We start from the raw sequence: 12,106 nt of genomic DNA, 5'->3' as shown, positions 1-12,106 counted from the left end.
TAATCGAGGATGAAGCAGGCCTGACTTACAGAACCTAGAAGGGGAAGGGTGGGTTTAAAGATTGAATTGACTTGTTATTTTGGAATTGTTTATTATTTGTTTATTATTTTATACAAAAATTTATATCCTGACCATCTAGTGCTTATGTACTGTGTTATGTACTGTGTAGGAAACAGATTGAAAAGATAGATTTAGATATACACAATAAAATTAAGAAATGGGCATATTACAATTGTACACAAGAAGCATAATGTGTGTGTGTACGTGTGTGTGCACATCCTATTTATTTTCTAAAATGAATAGAGAAGTAAGCATTTTTTTATTTTTTTATATTGGTCTCTTTATAATCATACATGTACACACACTTAAGTTAACAAGTGGAGTAACTAGCAAACGTCTAAGAGTGAGGAGTGTGTGTGTGTGTGTGTGTGTGTGGTGGATAGACAGAGTAAAGGGGGGAGGGGGAGAGTGTACTACGGTAAGACCACACAAAAAAGCATCAAAGGCAATGTGGGAGGAAAGCCAAATAAAAATTAATTAAAATGCGAAGTTACCAAATGCAAGACAAGCAGGGATATGTGATTTGAACCAGTATGCATGAAATTTACAGCTAAGCCACCTAGTTGTCCATTAGATGCACATTATATAACAGGTATGTATGTATCTGGTATATTTTTAGCTCCCAAACAAAAGTTTTATATAAACAGGGGAAACCATAACTAGGAAGCCCTGTCGAAAACCCATGTAAAGGAATCTCAGCAGGTGTAAAAAAAAGTGGGTTTGTCAGGATTTCTGAGTGATATATAAATTGTCCTCTGCCTACTTTAAATTTAAAAAAAAAAATCTAATTTCTGCAAACACCCTTTGTCCACAGCTCGCCATCAAAACCTTCATAGCCTTATTTTGCTTTCTACTCCAAAATGTTATCTGACTCTCTTTAACTCTTTGTAACTGGTGAATGGCTCAATATCTTTTTCTCTTACATCATTCGAGCAGGTTAGGTCTATTAATGTGCGCATAAAGGCTACATAAACACACCCAAGTAAATAAATACACCGAACAGGGCACTAATGCGGGTATAGATGGATAATGTAGCTATACGGAGGTACGTGAAGTAGAAATAGCGTAAAAGTGCCGGTCCATTTCTTGCGCTCAGTTCCTTTAAATACAACTGTATTCCCTTTTTCGACAAAAAGACGCCAGCTACCACTCCTCTGCCAGAAATATAGATCTTCCCATATAGATTTTCGGGGGGTTGTCATACTAACTTCAAAGAAAATCATGCGTCAAGTTTATTATTTAGAACTATTCCATCCCTGCTTTCCCATCCCGCCTCCCTTGGAGAGCTCACATTGTAGGCCAGCTTTCCCTCGCATTTGCCTCTTCCCTCTCCTGCCCTTAGTCTCCTATCCTAAACAGTTACTTGGAAGTAGATTCAATTGAATTTTACAGGGAAATAAATGGGAATTTCAGTTAGATTTCCTTGAAAAATCAATAATTCAAAATGGAATTTCGTTTTCTGATCGTTTCAGTGGAATGTCAGGCGGAAACCAAGAGTCTGCATTATTTAGGATTGGGGTATAAATATGCTCTCGAGCAAAGCAAATTTCTTTTTTAAACAACAACAAGAGAGAATTGTTGTAAAGCATGCAACAGATTGGCCACTCTACTACTGTCGAAATTCCACGTGATCTTGCACTACCCTTTATTCCGAATGTAGCTCGTTCTTAAAAAGCTTAATTTTAAGATTTAACAGAACCATGTATACTCAGAAGTTAATCGTATTGACAACAGTGGTTTTTACTTCAAAGTCTGCTTCTGATTACATCCCCTATCTCGCAAGTACGGGCTCCTATTTTCTATTTACAGAAAGTATGGGAGGGTGATTGATAGCATTGGGGGAAAATAGTTTAAAACGTAAATATTTATGAAAACTTCAGGTTGCAGACAGCTTCTGCCTGCAAGCATGATAAAAGTATGATCTTTTCTATTGCGTGTTTACTCGTCTGTAAATTATACTAAGTTAAATGGGTGTTACTCCCAAGTAAATGTACACAGGATTGCAGCCAGTGAAGTCTACCTGCGGTTTGTGTGTGTGCCTATAAAACCCGCACGAACATAAGCATATCCACACATTTTGGACAGTGTTTCTGGGTGGTCTTCAAAGGTTCCGCATTGGCGTACAGAAATCTTACATCCTTTGGAAGATGACGCGGAGTCTGGGAATAAAACAACATCATCTGAGCTACAGGCTGCTGCCTCAATAATCCAAACGCGCGGCTCTCCATGCCCCACAAGCCCGCTTCTGCATTGTCTGGAGTTTCTGCTAAATAGACTCTAACAATTCATATTTCTCAGTCAGCGTTCACGTCTTTCCATACCTAATAGCCCATGAAGAAAAGTATGAAATATACATCTCACGAAGCAGACATTAAAAGTACCCGCACAATGAGAGACTGGGTTGGAGTTTAAAAGGCCATTTAATGCAACCTCTCTTCTTAATAGCATTCTTGTCAAGTATTTTTTTTTTTTTTAAAAAATGATCTTCGCCAGGTATTGATTTATTCAGTAAAAGAGTTAATTAAGCATTCTTACAAGAAGCCACGATCTCTCTCCATATATATGTGAGTGTGAGTGTGTGCGCGTGTATAAACACACACATACATATAAATAGTGCGTGTCTATTTATCTGTTCAAAACCAGACAGATGCAATATTGTAATTAAAAGTATTAAACTTTTAAAACATTCTAGCGCCCATCGCTGAATTGTGTAACCAAATATGTGTGGCTGACTGGTTATTCCAAGAAACATGTTATTTTATAGGTCGTGGGGTTACTATGGGGGTTTTTTTGGCGGGGGGGGTGTTACTATACAAGTTCAAGCATAGATAGAACTTAGTTTTAATGATGTTCAAAATCGTCTGATTTAAAAATGACAGAATACTCGGTATTGGTAGCCAGGCAATCCATTCAGATAAAACATATTTCTAAAACAAACTACCACTGGAGAAGAATAATAAAATCTACACCCAAAGAAGCTATGGCATTTATCTTTTAAGATTCTTCTAGATTTTGTAAAAATGAACCGATGATTCCTTTCAATCATGCTGGTGGTGGGCGGGTAAGGGAAGATAATATTGTATATTGCCCTATATCTTCTTTCCTTTTCCATTTAGGCTCGCATACTAAATCGCTGAAACTGCTACTTTCCCGCTAAGGCTAACGGTCTGAAGACGACTAAACTTTATCATTGCATTTCTTTAGGGTTAAATGAATACCCAGCGTGTCTTTCGGCCGCAGTTCCTCCGGGTTGTGCCTCAGCCTCTATGGTTCTCTCGAACTTCTTTCAGTATCTGTAGGCCCTGCAAGGTGGCGCTCTTTGCACTGGAAGAGCTGATAAATGAGCTTCTCATTAGAATAACATTTTCTAGGAAGTGAAGTTTAAAAAAAACACAAAACACAAAACAGGCTCTCCCATTTCTTAACTGTTTCTTTCCGACTGAAAAGATCTATAAGACATCGCAGCACACCTCCGCGGCCCAGATCCTATCTCCTAAGGGTCCAGAGAGGCCTATGTAGATTTAAGTAAAACATTCCAGCAAAACACCAAAACACAAGCTTCTCCTTCCCCCATGACTCTGTTTACAAAAATCCTGCACAAAATAATAAATAAATACCAGGACAATAAATACAGTGAGTATCTAGTAGACATGCGTATTAAGAACTGAGATAACTTGGGGATACAAACCAGCTTCACTATCCCCAAATCCTCATCGCCGTTGATGCTGCGGCTGACTCGCTGAACTTCTAAATATCTATATATCTATATTTTAAAAGAAGCTGTTAAAATGCCATCTTGGCCTACAAGAGAGGTCAGCAGGTGCAATTCACTCTGTGACATAATATCCCAAACACAGAGAGCTCATGATCTGTGTTGTCTGTTGATATGTTGTCTGCTTAATGGGGCGATCATGCAACCTACACCAAGGAACAAAGCCGAGCGGTTCCTACAAGCGTCGCTAAGTTAACGGAAGCACCACAGCTTGCAAATCTATCAAACTAAACTGCAAGAAAGACAATCTGATTTAGAGAAAAAGGCGTTCTGCCACAGTCATTAAGCACAAGTAATTTAGATTTTTTTAATATATATTGTCTTCTCATTTACAAATTTACTGTATCACCGCCAGCCAATGGAACGAATTTCTTAAGTAAATGGGGGGAAATAAAAGAGATAATCAAACTACATAAACTCCCACCCACCCTCTCTGGGTTTGTTTTATTTTGCTGCTGTGGTAAGGAACAACTCTGGCAAAAATTATAGTAAAAAAATAGACCAACTGCAAACACAGAACGGAGCATCTAAACAGAGGAATATAATATAATGGTGTGGCTTTAGGGGTAAGAGGTGGGGATCGCAGAAGGCCTTGCAAGAATAAAAAATGACTTTGCTTGTGATTTCAAATGACTCAGATTAAATGATACCTAAAAGCTTCTCAAATTTAAACATATGAATTATTTTCGCAATTACCGACTGTAGCAAATCCATTTTACGATATTGTGGCAACACCTCATCCTTTTTTCTTCCCCCTGACAAGATTTGCATGGTCGTATGCATTCTATTGCTACTCTGCTGTAGTTGTTGTTATTGTTATTATTAGGAGTCAGCAATGGTCATTTAAATTATATTGCAGCCAAAAACTTTTGTTTCATAGGGTTTTCTATAAATACTAATTACACCCTACCCTAAATGCCAGCAGGGGCACATCAATTTATCACATTAATATCAAAGTTGCTGGTCTAGTGATGACATAATGGTAGTACAGTAGGACAAGGAGTGGAAGTCATGGGGCAGGATTCTTGGTCCAGTCTGTATACTGTCCTGAAAACTAGCTAAGTTGCAGCAGAGCAGCAGGCTTAGTCAATAAGGATTCCTACCACGGATTATGGGATTTCAGAATCTTTAATAAGGTACGAAATGTTACCAAACAGTTCTGTAAACTAAATTGTACATACCAATTCTTCTAGCCATAAATATTGAATATCTGTAACATGTATAACCGGACCTTTACATGCGGATAAATATGGAAATTAGGAAGTATATACAGTATGTGGTTGTATTTGCCAAAAGCAATGGACAGGTTATAGTTTATAGCTTTTTCTTTTTTTTTAATACCACTTTACATAAACAAATGTAACAGTTTGACACGCAGATCCAGGCTTGCACTATACGAATTTCTTGACAGGACGTGTAACAACATTTTACTGCACTACTTAGACTGGACTTTGGGACGAAATGTTTGCACTTTATACAAAAGAAAAAGCACATTAATACCAATAATATTCTGTTAGGTCGACGTTTAGACTGTAATAATACAAAGTAATTCACATTTTGGTACACATTTACTAGAACATCCTTGCCATTCAGTACAAATAGATGATTTGCTACCTCCTCCCTCCTTCCCCCCCCCCCACTTTTCAACCTCCTCCCCTATCCCCCTCCCCTATTCCCCTCCCCCCACATATATATGCAAAGACCACAATTCCACGTATCCCCTTATTCAACTTGTGGTATAACTATTTACAAAATCAAACAGTACATTGTAAGCTAGTATTTCTGTATTTACAGAAAACAAGGCGCTGCCCAAAGAGACATGCAGTTGAAGAACTCCAGTCAGTGGTTCCATTAAAAAGCCCTGCACATCGGCAAGATGGCCCAATAACCCTGCTCTTCTCACGCACTCTAGAAAAAAACCATTTGCTTTCCAAGCCTTTGCCCCAAACACGACAAAACCAAAACAAAACAACAGAAATTGAAGAAGAGAGGGAGATAGATAGAAAGAGAGAGAGAGAAAGAAAGAGAGAGAGAGAGAGAGAGAGAATTCTTGATTTGATTCGGTCCTGGGTCTATGGGCAGCATTTAAAAAAAAAATCAAAACGCACAAAAAGATCGATTTTCAAAGTGTTCATTAATTTTTGGAGTCTTTTAAATAGGTTGGATTTGCATTTGTTTGTTCGTTTGTTTAAACGTACCATTCGTTAAAATTTGACGTGAGCGTGCTGTGGCTGGACGTGTGGTGGACTGCTGAAGATGAAGGGGATAAGGAGCTTGTGGTCTGGTTTTCTGTGGATGGAGAGACGATTGTTGGGGGGGTTGAAGATTCATAGCCTGAACTGGCAGCGGGAGAAGGCTGAGACCCTTGGGAGGACGATTCGTGGACCTAGAAAACAGAAATGAATAACAAAGGGAAATGCTTGAAGTGTGTGTGGATTCACACATAGATATACGTGTATCGCTGGGTGCACACCCACACACCCACCCCTGGCTAGATAAATATATAAATATTGTTATACCCATGCAAACAATATGCACGTATGCATCTGGCCCGTTTACTTGCCCAACATGCTAAATCACGGAGCTGAGCTCACAGATTGAACTCTAAATGCCACGGTGGGGGGAGGGTGGCGGCGCGGGGGAAGCGTGAAGTTTGAAATACTGCATCGCTAATCAGGATGTTGGCTGATCTCATAGAAACGCCGAGCTCTTAACTTAACTATACACCGAGATCGCCTGTTCTCAGCTAATTTCAGGGAACTGCCATGCAAGATAAATACGGCCCTGGGATACACAAAAGAAGAACGATATCCTAGCGGAGGCTTGAACAAGAAACCCAGAGTTTCTATGCCTGCCTGTGTCCCTTCAGACTCCCCATCGAGTCTTTTTCTTTAAATTCTCCCCCTGAAGCAATGCACAACCCCAGGCTAGCCCAAACCGGGATCCATTGTGAGACAATTTACAGCGTAAAGGACTGGAATCCCGGGTCTCCAGAAACGAAGACTTTCCACGCCTTTAAGCAACGTAATCACTTCTCCTTTAATAAACCTTTCCAGAGTGACAGAACAATACGGGCTAGTTTCCCAGTTTCCTGTCCGGAACGTCGCGTCACTACTGTATAAACTACTGTTTATAAGGAATAAATGTTTATTTCCCTCCCCCTCCTCCAGTAAATAGCGGTGTGCAAAGTCGATGGTGGAAGGAGAGAGGCGAAGGCCACCCGGCCCAAGCAGATCCCAATGAAAAGAGAAGCTGGGGGAGGGGGGGGAGGAAACTGCGTCTAGCATTTACCTTCATGTGTTTTCGGAGGGAGCTCGGGTGCGTGTAGGACTTATCGCACATTTTGCAGAGATAAGGTTTGTCTGAAGTGTGGACGTGCATATGCTTTTTGCGATCGCTGCTGTTGGCGAAGCGCCTGTCACAGCCCTCGAATTCACACTTAAAGGGTTTTTCACCTATTACAAAAACAAACAAAGTCGACCTAATTGGAAATCTGGCACCTAGATTTTTATAGTATGGAGCAACACCTACAGCCAATTCTAACCCCCACTTTAGTGAACAAGAGTAAATTAAATCAAAGCCTGTTTTCTTTCCCCATTTTTCTTATCTTTCTTTTAAACAGCGAACTGTGGCATCTCACCAGAAAATGAACGCCTGGCAAAGGAGTACATTTGCACACAGTTTTGGAAGGAGGGGAAGGTTTGTTGCCACTTTTATGGCTAAATTTGGCGTTTGTTTACCTTCCCTTCCTTTCCTTATTTATTACTTAGTGTACACATAACCTTCCTCGGCTGCACAGTAGTATTAGTTATTAAACTTGCAGTGCATTGCACACTTCTGATTAAACTGTTCAAATCACAATAGCGCCAGCTTTAGATTTTTTTTAAAAAAAATAGATAAACACACGACAGGTTGTGGGATTTCTTTTTCCAAAAGGAGAGGGAGAAGGAAAAGACAACACAAGAAATGTTAGAACAGGGAGCTGGTGATTTGCGAGTGATTTCAGCGCTCCCAACCCCCACGTTTCCTTGTAATAATACATAAACTCGTACAGCTCAGATTACTTACAATAGCCCCACATAATTAAATATTTACAGAGGGTGAGAAATAGATAGCAAGGAAAGCTGAGGTTAGGTAGCCATATATTTAGCAGGATTTCTCACTGTAAGACAGTCAGTGCCCTCGACTACCAATTAATTAAAACCAATAAATTTTAACAATTCAGATCGCTGCCATCTCTTCCCCTCCACCCCACACGTAATCTCCCCTTTCTTTCCTGAAACATTTAGAGCCCTACCGTACATTTGATTTTTCCCACTTAAAAAAATAAATAAAAAGAAAAGCAATGTTTGGTTTCTAGTGCCAATTAATTCACCAGCTGAACTGAACCCGGCTCTTGGTGTGGATTTGTTTAAGAAAGGAGCCCCCACCCTTATATTTCTTCCCTAATCCCCCTCCCTCCCCCTCCCCCCTTTGATTTGTTTTGAGCTGGCTCCTTCTTGGAAAGCGCGAGAGTTCCCTTCAACAGGCAACGCGCGGCTCGGCCCGGTCGGTTGGTTTGGAGACGTACCTGTGTGCGTCCTTTTGTGGATCTTGAGATTTTCCGAGCGAGCGAAGACTTTCCCGCATCCCGGGAAAGGGCACGGGAAAGGTTTCTCCCCCGTGTGGACTCGGATGTGGTTGACCAGTTTGTATTTGGCCTTGAAAGGCTTCCCTTCCCTGGGACACTCTTCCCAGAAGCAAATGTGGTTGGACTGCTCGGGCCCGCCGACGTGCTCCACGGTGACGTGAGTCACCAGCTCGTGCATGGTGCTGAAAGTTTTGTTGCAGGACTTTTTGGGGTTGGCCAACTGCTCGGGCTCGATCCACTTGCAGATGAGCTCCTGCTTGATGGGCTGGCGCATGTAGCGGAAGAAGGCCCCCGGCCCGTGGTGGGCTGCCATGTTCATATTCATGTGGCCGTAGCCGTGCAGCTGCGGCGAAGCGTAATGTTCGGAGCGCGGGCTGGTCACCTGGCCGTACTGCTCCGGCCGGCCGTACATGTCTCCGGAGAAGCCCAGGCGCATCTGCCCGTTGACCACGTTGGGCGACGCGTGGCCGGTGGCTTGCTCGTGGAGGCCCGGGAAGAGGAGGTGGCCCGCCGCCTCGCCGTGCCCGTGCGGTCCGCCGAAGCTGCCGGCCGCCGAGGCGAAGAGGCTGTGCTGGGCGCTGGCCGCCGCCGCCGCCTCGCCGAAGCCCCGGTTGCGGAAGAGAAAGTCCCGCGTGGAGTTGAAGGCGGCCGCGCTGGAGTACGAGCCGACGTGGCCCGGGTGGTGGTGGTGATGCCCCAGCGCCGCTGCGGCCGCGTAGCCAGGGGCCTGCGAAGTGAAGGCGGTCTGGCCGGCCGAGGCCAGCTCGTGGCTGCTGGGGTTGAGCTTGAAGGCGCCCATCCCGGCGTCGGCGAAAGGGTTGATGCCCAGTCCCACCTCGCGCTCCGTCACGTCGCCCGTGGCGTGGTGGCGAGAGGAGCCGAAGGTCGTCACTCCGATGGCGGGGTACTGCGGTCCGGCATCCAGCAACATCTTCTCCCGGCTCTCAGGCAGCTGCGGCAGCAACCGCCGAGGAAAAGTGATGCAAAAATGAAATAAGATTTAAGGAAATATAAATTAAGGAGGAAAGGGGGGGAAAGGACGTGGAAGAAGTGGGGGTAAGCAGCAGTAGCAGCAACAACAGCAGCAGCAGCCAACAAACTGCCGGATCAGCCGACGAGGAAGAGAGCCGCCGCCGCCGCCGCCAATCCAAGCAGCCTCTCTCTCTCTTTCTCTTGCAAAAGTCCGCGCGACGTTCACCACTAAAGCGACCACATCAGGAACTCCCCCTTCGGCACCCGCGCACCCAAAACACACACACGCACACACACAAAACGAGAGGGTGGGTGAGGGCTTAGGGGTGGGCAGAGCCCGCGGAAGAAATCTAGAAGCTGCAAAAATTGGAGAATAAGAATAAAAAAGACATCGGCGCGCGCACAGAAAAACCGATCGCCCCCTCTCTCGCCTCTCGGACTGCACTTTTTCAGGGGGGTTCAATGGGAAGGAGGGAAAAGATTCAGAAGACTCCGCTCGCGAATAACAATGGTGAAGAGAGAGGAGGAAACAGGCTCAGACGGGGGAGGGGGGAGCAAAACAAAAATTAAACTTCCTTCAGTTCTGGGTTTTTTTTTTTAATTTAAAAAAAGAGGCTAGAGGAATGTAGCGGACTAGCGAGCAATTTTCTCTTCTCTTCCAGTTCTTGCACTCTTTTCCCCCTTCCGTCTCTTTTCCCCCTCCTTGGGCTTTTTTCCCCCTTCACTTTCCTTTTTTCCCCCTGCTTTGTTAAAAAAAAAAAAACGGCGCAAATCATGCACAATATTGTCTTTTGCGGTTTATCTTCCTGGGGAGAAACTTTCACCTCCTCAGCCGGGCGGTGAACGCGAGACTGATAGCGGCAATCATTCCTGCAGATAAATGAATTGAAAAGACGACACCGTCCCCCCCTTGATGAATGGGAGAAGGAGGAGGAGCTACGTAAAGACCGACGTCGCTGATCATTGGTGCCTGGCGGTTCCCACTTTCGCTTGCAACTCCCTCCTTCCTCTCCAACTAAGGGTGCGCAAAACCTTCCTTCTCTCCTGATTGGCCAGCTCAGCTCATCAATCCCAGGTATTGTGAAGCGCATTGACATCGCTTTTGACAAACAGGCTTGTACAGGAGTAGCAACTTTTTATATACATAAACATATATAATATATAGATATAGATATATATTTCGACTCGACAATATTCCAAAGCTCTCTTTTCTATAGCTGCTTTATGGAGATAGAGAAAGATGTAGATGTTATTCCTGTGCTTATCTTTTCCTTCTTTCTTGTGATGGTGATGCTTGGTTCCTGGAGATCGAGATCTTTGAACAACCCAACTTTTGAAGGAGTTGCCCAGGGGAAGTCCTTTTGTGACTTGCTCCTTTTCCATTTGGGCTTCCTCCTTGTTTTCTTTCAGATGCTCTCCAAAACGCATGTGTTGGTTACATTAGATTTTGCTTTAAAACAGCAGGCGTGATTTCTGTGGGGAAACGGCTGTAACGTTCCATCACTTTGTTTTTTTCTGAATTATTTTTTAGCACCCATCAAAAGGCAGGTGGGTGAGAGCGCTTAACTTTCTGCCTGTGTGTTTGTTTGTGTGTGTTTGTGTGTGTGTGTGTGTGTGTGTGTAGTGTAGTGTTGTTATTGTATCTCCCTGCACTTTGTTTCTTGTTTTTCTTTCTTTCTTTTTTACGCGACCTCTTTCATTCAGGTAAAAAAAAAAAGACTGTATTTTTTTCCCCAAAGTTGCTTTTGTCTCTTCTGTGCTGCATGGAGCTTTTGGATCCTGGGGTTTTATAATGTATTTGAAATCCTCACTAGATAGGAGCAATATAAATTTTCTGACGCTCAAACCTTTTCTAGTTCACAAATCAGTCACCCTTGTCACATTTATTGAAATTCCTCAACTTGCCACACCAGGACGGTGGAAAAAGCAGGCGGCGCCTTTGTTGCTGACCAAGCTTGTGATCGCCAGAGAAAATTTACTTACCTTCAGATGAGTGAGCAGAAAAAGAAATAACACTCCCTTTGATTTAGTTAGGAAAATGCAGACATTTGGATTCAGTGCAAACATACAACACTTGCTTGTTTTCTAGATGCAACCCCTCGATTAACCTGCCTTTACCCAACTCAAGTCTATTGAAAAACTACGGATAGTTCCTCTTTGTTCCTGTTACAAAGACCCATTGACTATATATTAAAATGATTGTCGAGATGTAGAAGTATGGTTACTTAAAAAGAGACAATCTTTGTGACTCAATCAATTAAGCAAAGCAACTTGGGTATGTTATTCCCTGTGATGCCCGTGCAGTTTTGAGAAAGGGTGCGTTTTGCTGAGAACAGTGTTTTTAGTTTTGGTTTTTTTAAAAAACCATAATAATGATATTTTAACCTGGACCATCCCCAACCCCAATACAGAAAATGTGAGCCTGTGTGTTAGACGGAGAGGGAGAGGGATGTTAATAAATGTTAACTAGAAGTCAAAGCCCTTCGGGTTTTGAACCTTTGTCCAGCCTTTATGTGACTTCGCTATGACTTTTCCCCAACCTGATTTATCCTGTTTTCTGTTAAAGGAATTAGGAATCAATTCCCTTGGCAGATAAAAGTGCACGAAAAATATTTCCTATTTCAGAGCTGTATATTTCAGTGAAATGTGGGAGGGGCACACTGTTTGGTTTA

General features: G+C 43.0%; 1 protein-coding gene across 1 annotated transcript; it reads right to left on the bottom strand.

Annotated features, from left to right (window-relative positions):
• Positions 1-4,941: 4,941 nt before the first annotated feature.
• On the bottom strand, positions 4,942-10,455 carry LOC307217067 (zinc finger protein ZIC 1). Its single transcript, XM_079978118.1, has 3 exons — positions 8,403-10,455; positions 7,124-7,287; positions 4,942-6,218 (listed from the first exon to the last, which is right to left on the bottom strand). The coding sequence occupies exons 1-3, from the start codon at positions 9,391-9,393 to the stop codon at positions 6,021-6,023; spliced, it is 1,353 nt and encodes a 450-aa protein (XP_079834244.1). The 5' UTR covers positions 9,394-10,455; the 3' UTR covers positions 4,942-6,020.
• Positions 10,456-12,106: the final 1,651 nt, after the last annotated feature.

This window comes from Podarcis cretensis, assembly GCF_951804945.1.
Source record: "Podarcis cretensis genome assembly, chromosome: 5".
Lineage (NCBI taxonomy): Eukaryota > Metazoa > Chordata > Lepidosauria > Squamata > Lacertidae > Podarcis > Podarcis cretensis.
The sequence above is the reverse complement of the archived record's forward strand: the minus strand, read 5'-3'. Positions and strand labels throughout refer to the sequence as shown.

Bases quoted from the DNA above. Each gene is read 5' to 3' on its own strand.
- LOC307217067 (XM_079978118.1), bottom strand. From the start codon at position 9,393: ATGTTGCTGGATGCCGGACCGCAGTACCCCGCCATCGGAGTGACGACC. The intron at 7,288-8,402 runs GTACGTCTCCAA...TTTTTGTAATAG, and splicing joins CCACAAAAGGACGCACACAG to GTGAAAAACCCTTTAAGTGT. The intron at 6,219-7,123 runs GTAAATGCTAGA...TCTGTTTTCTAG, and splicing joins CCCTCCGAAAACACATGAAG to GTCCACGAATCGTCCTCCCA.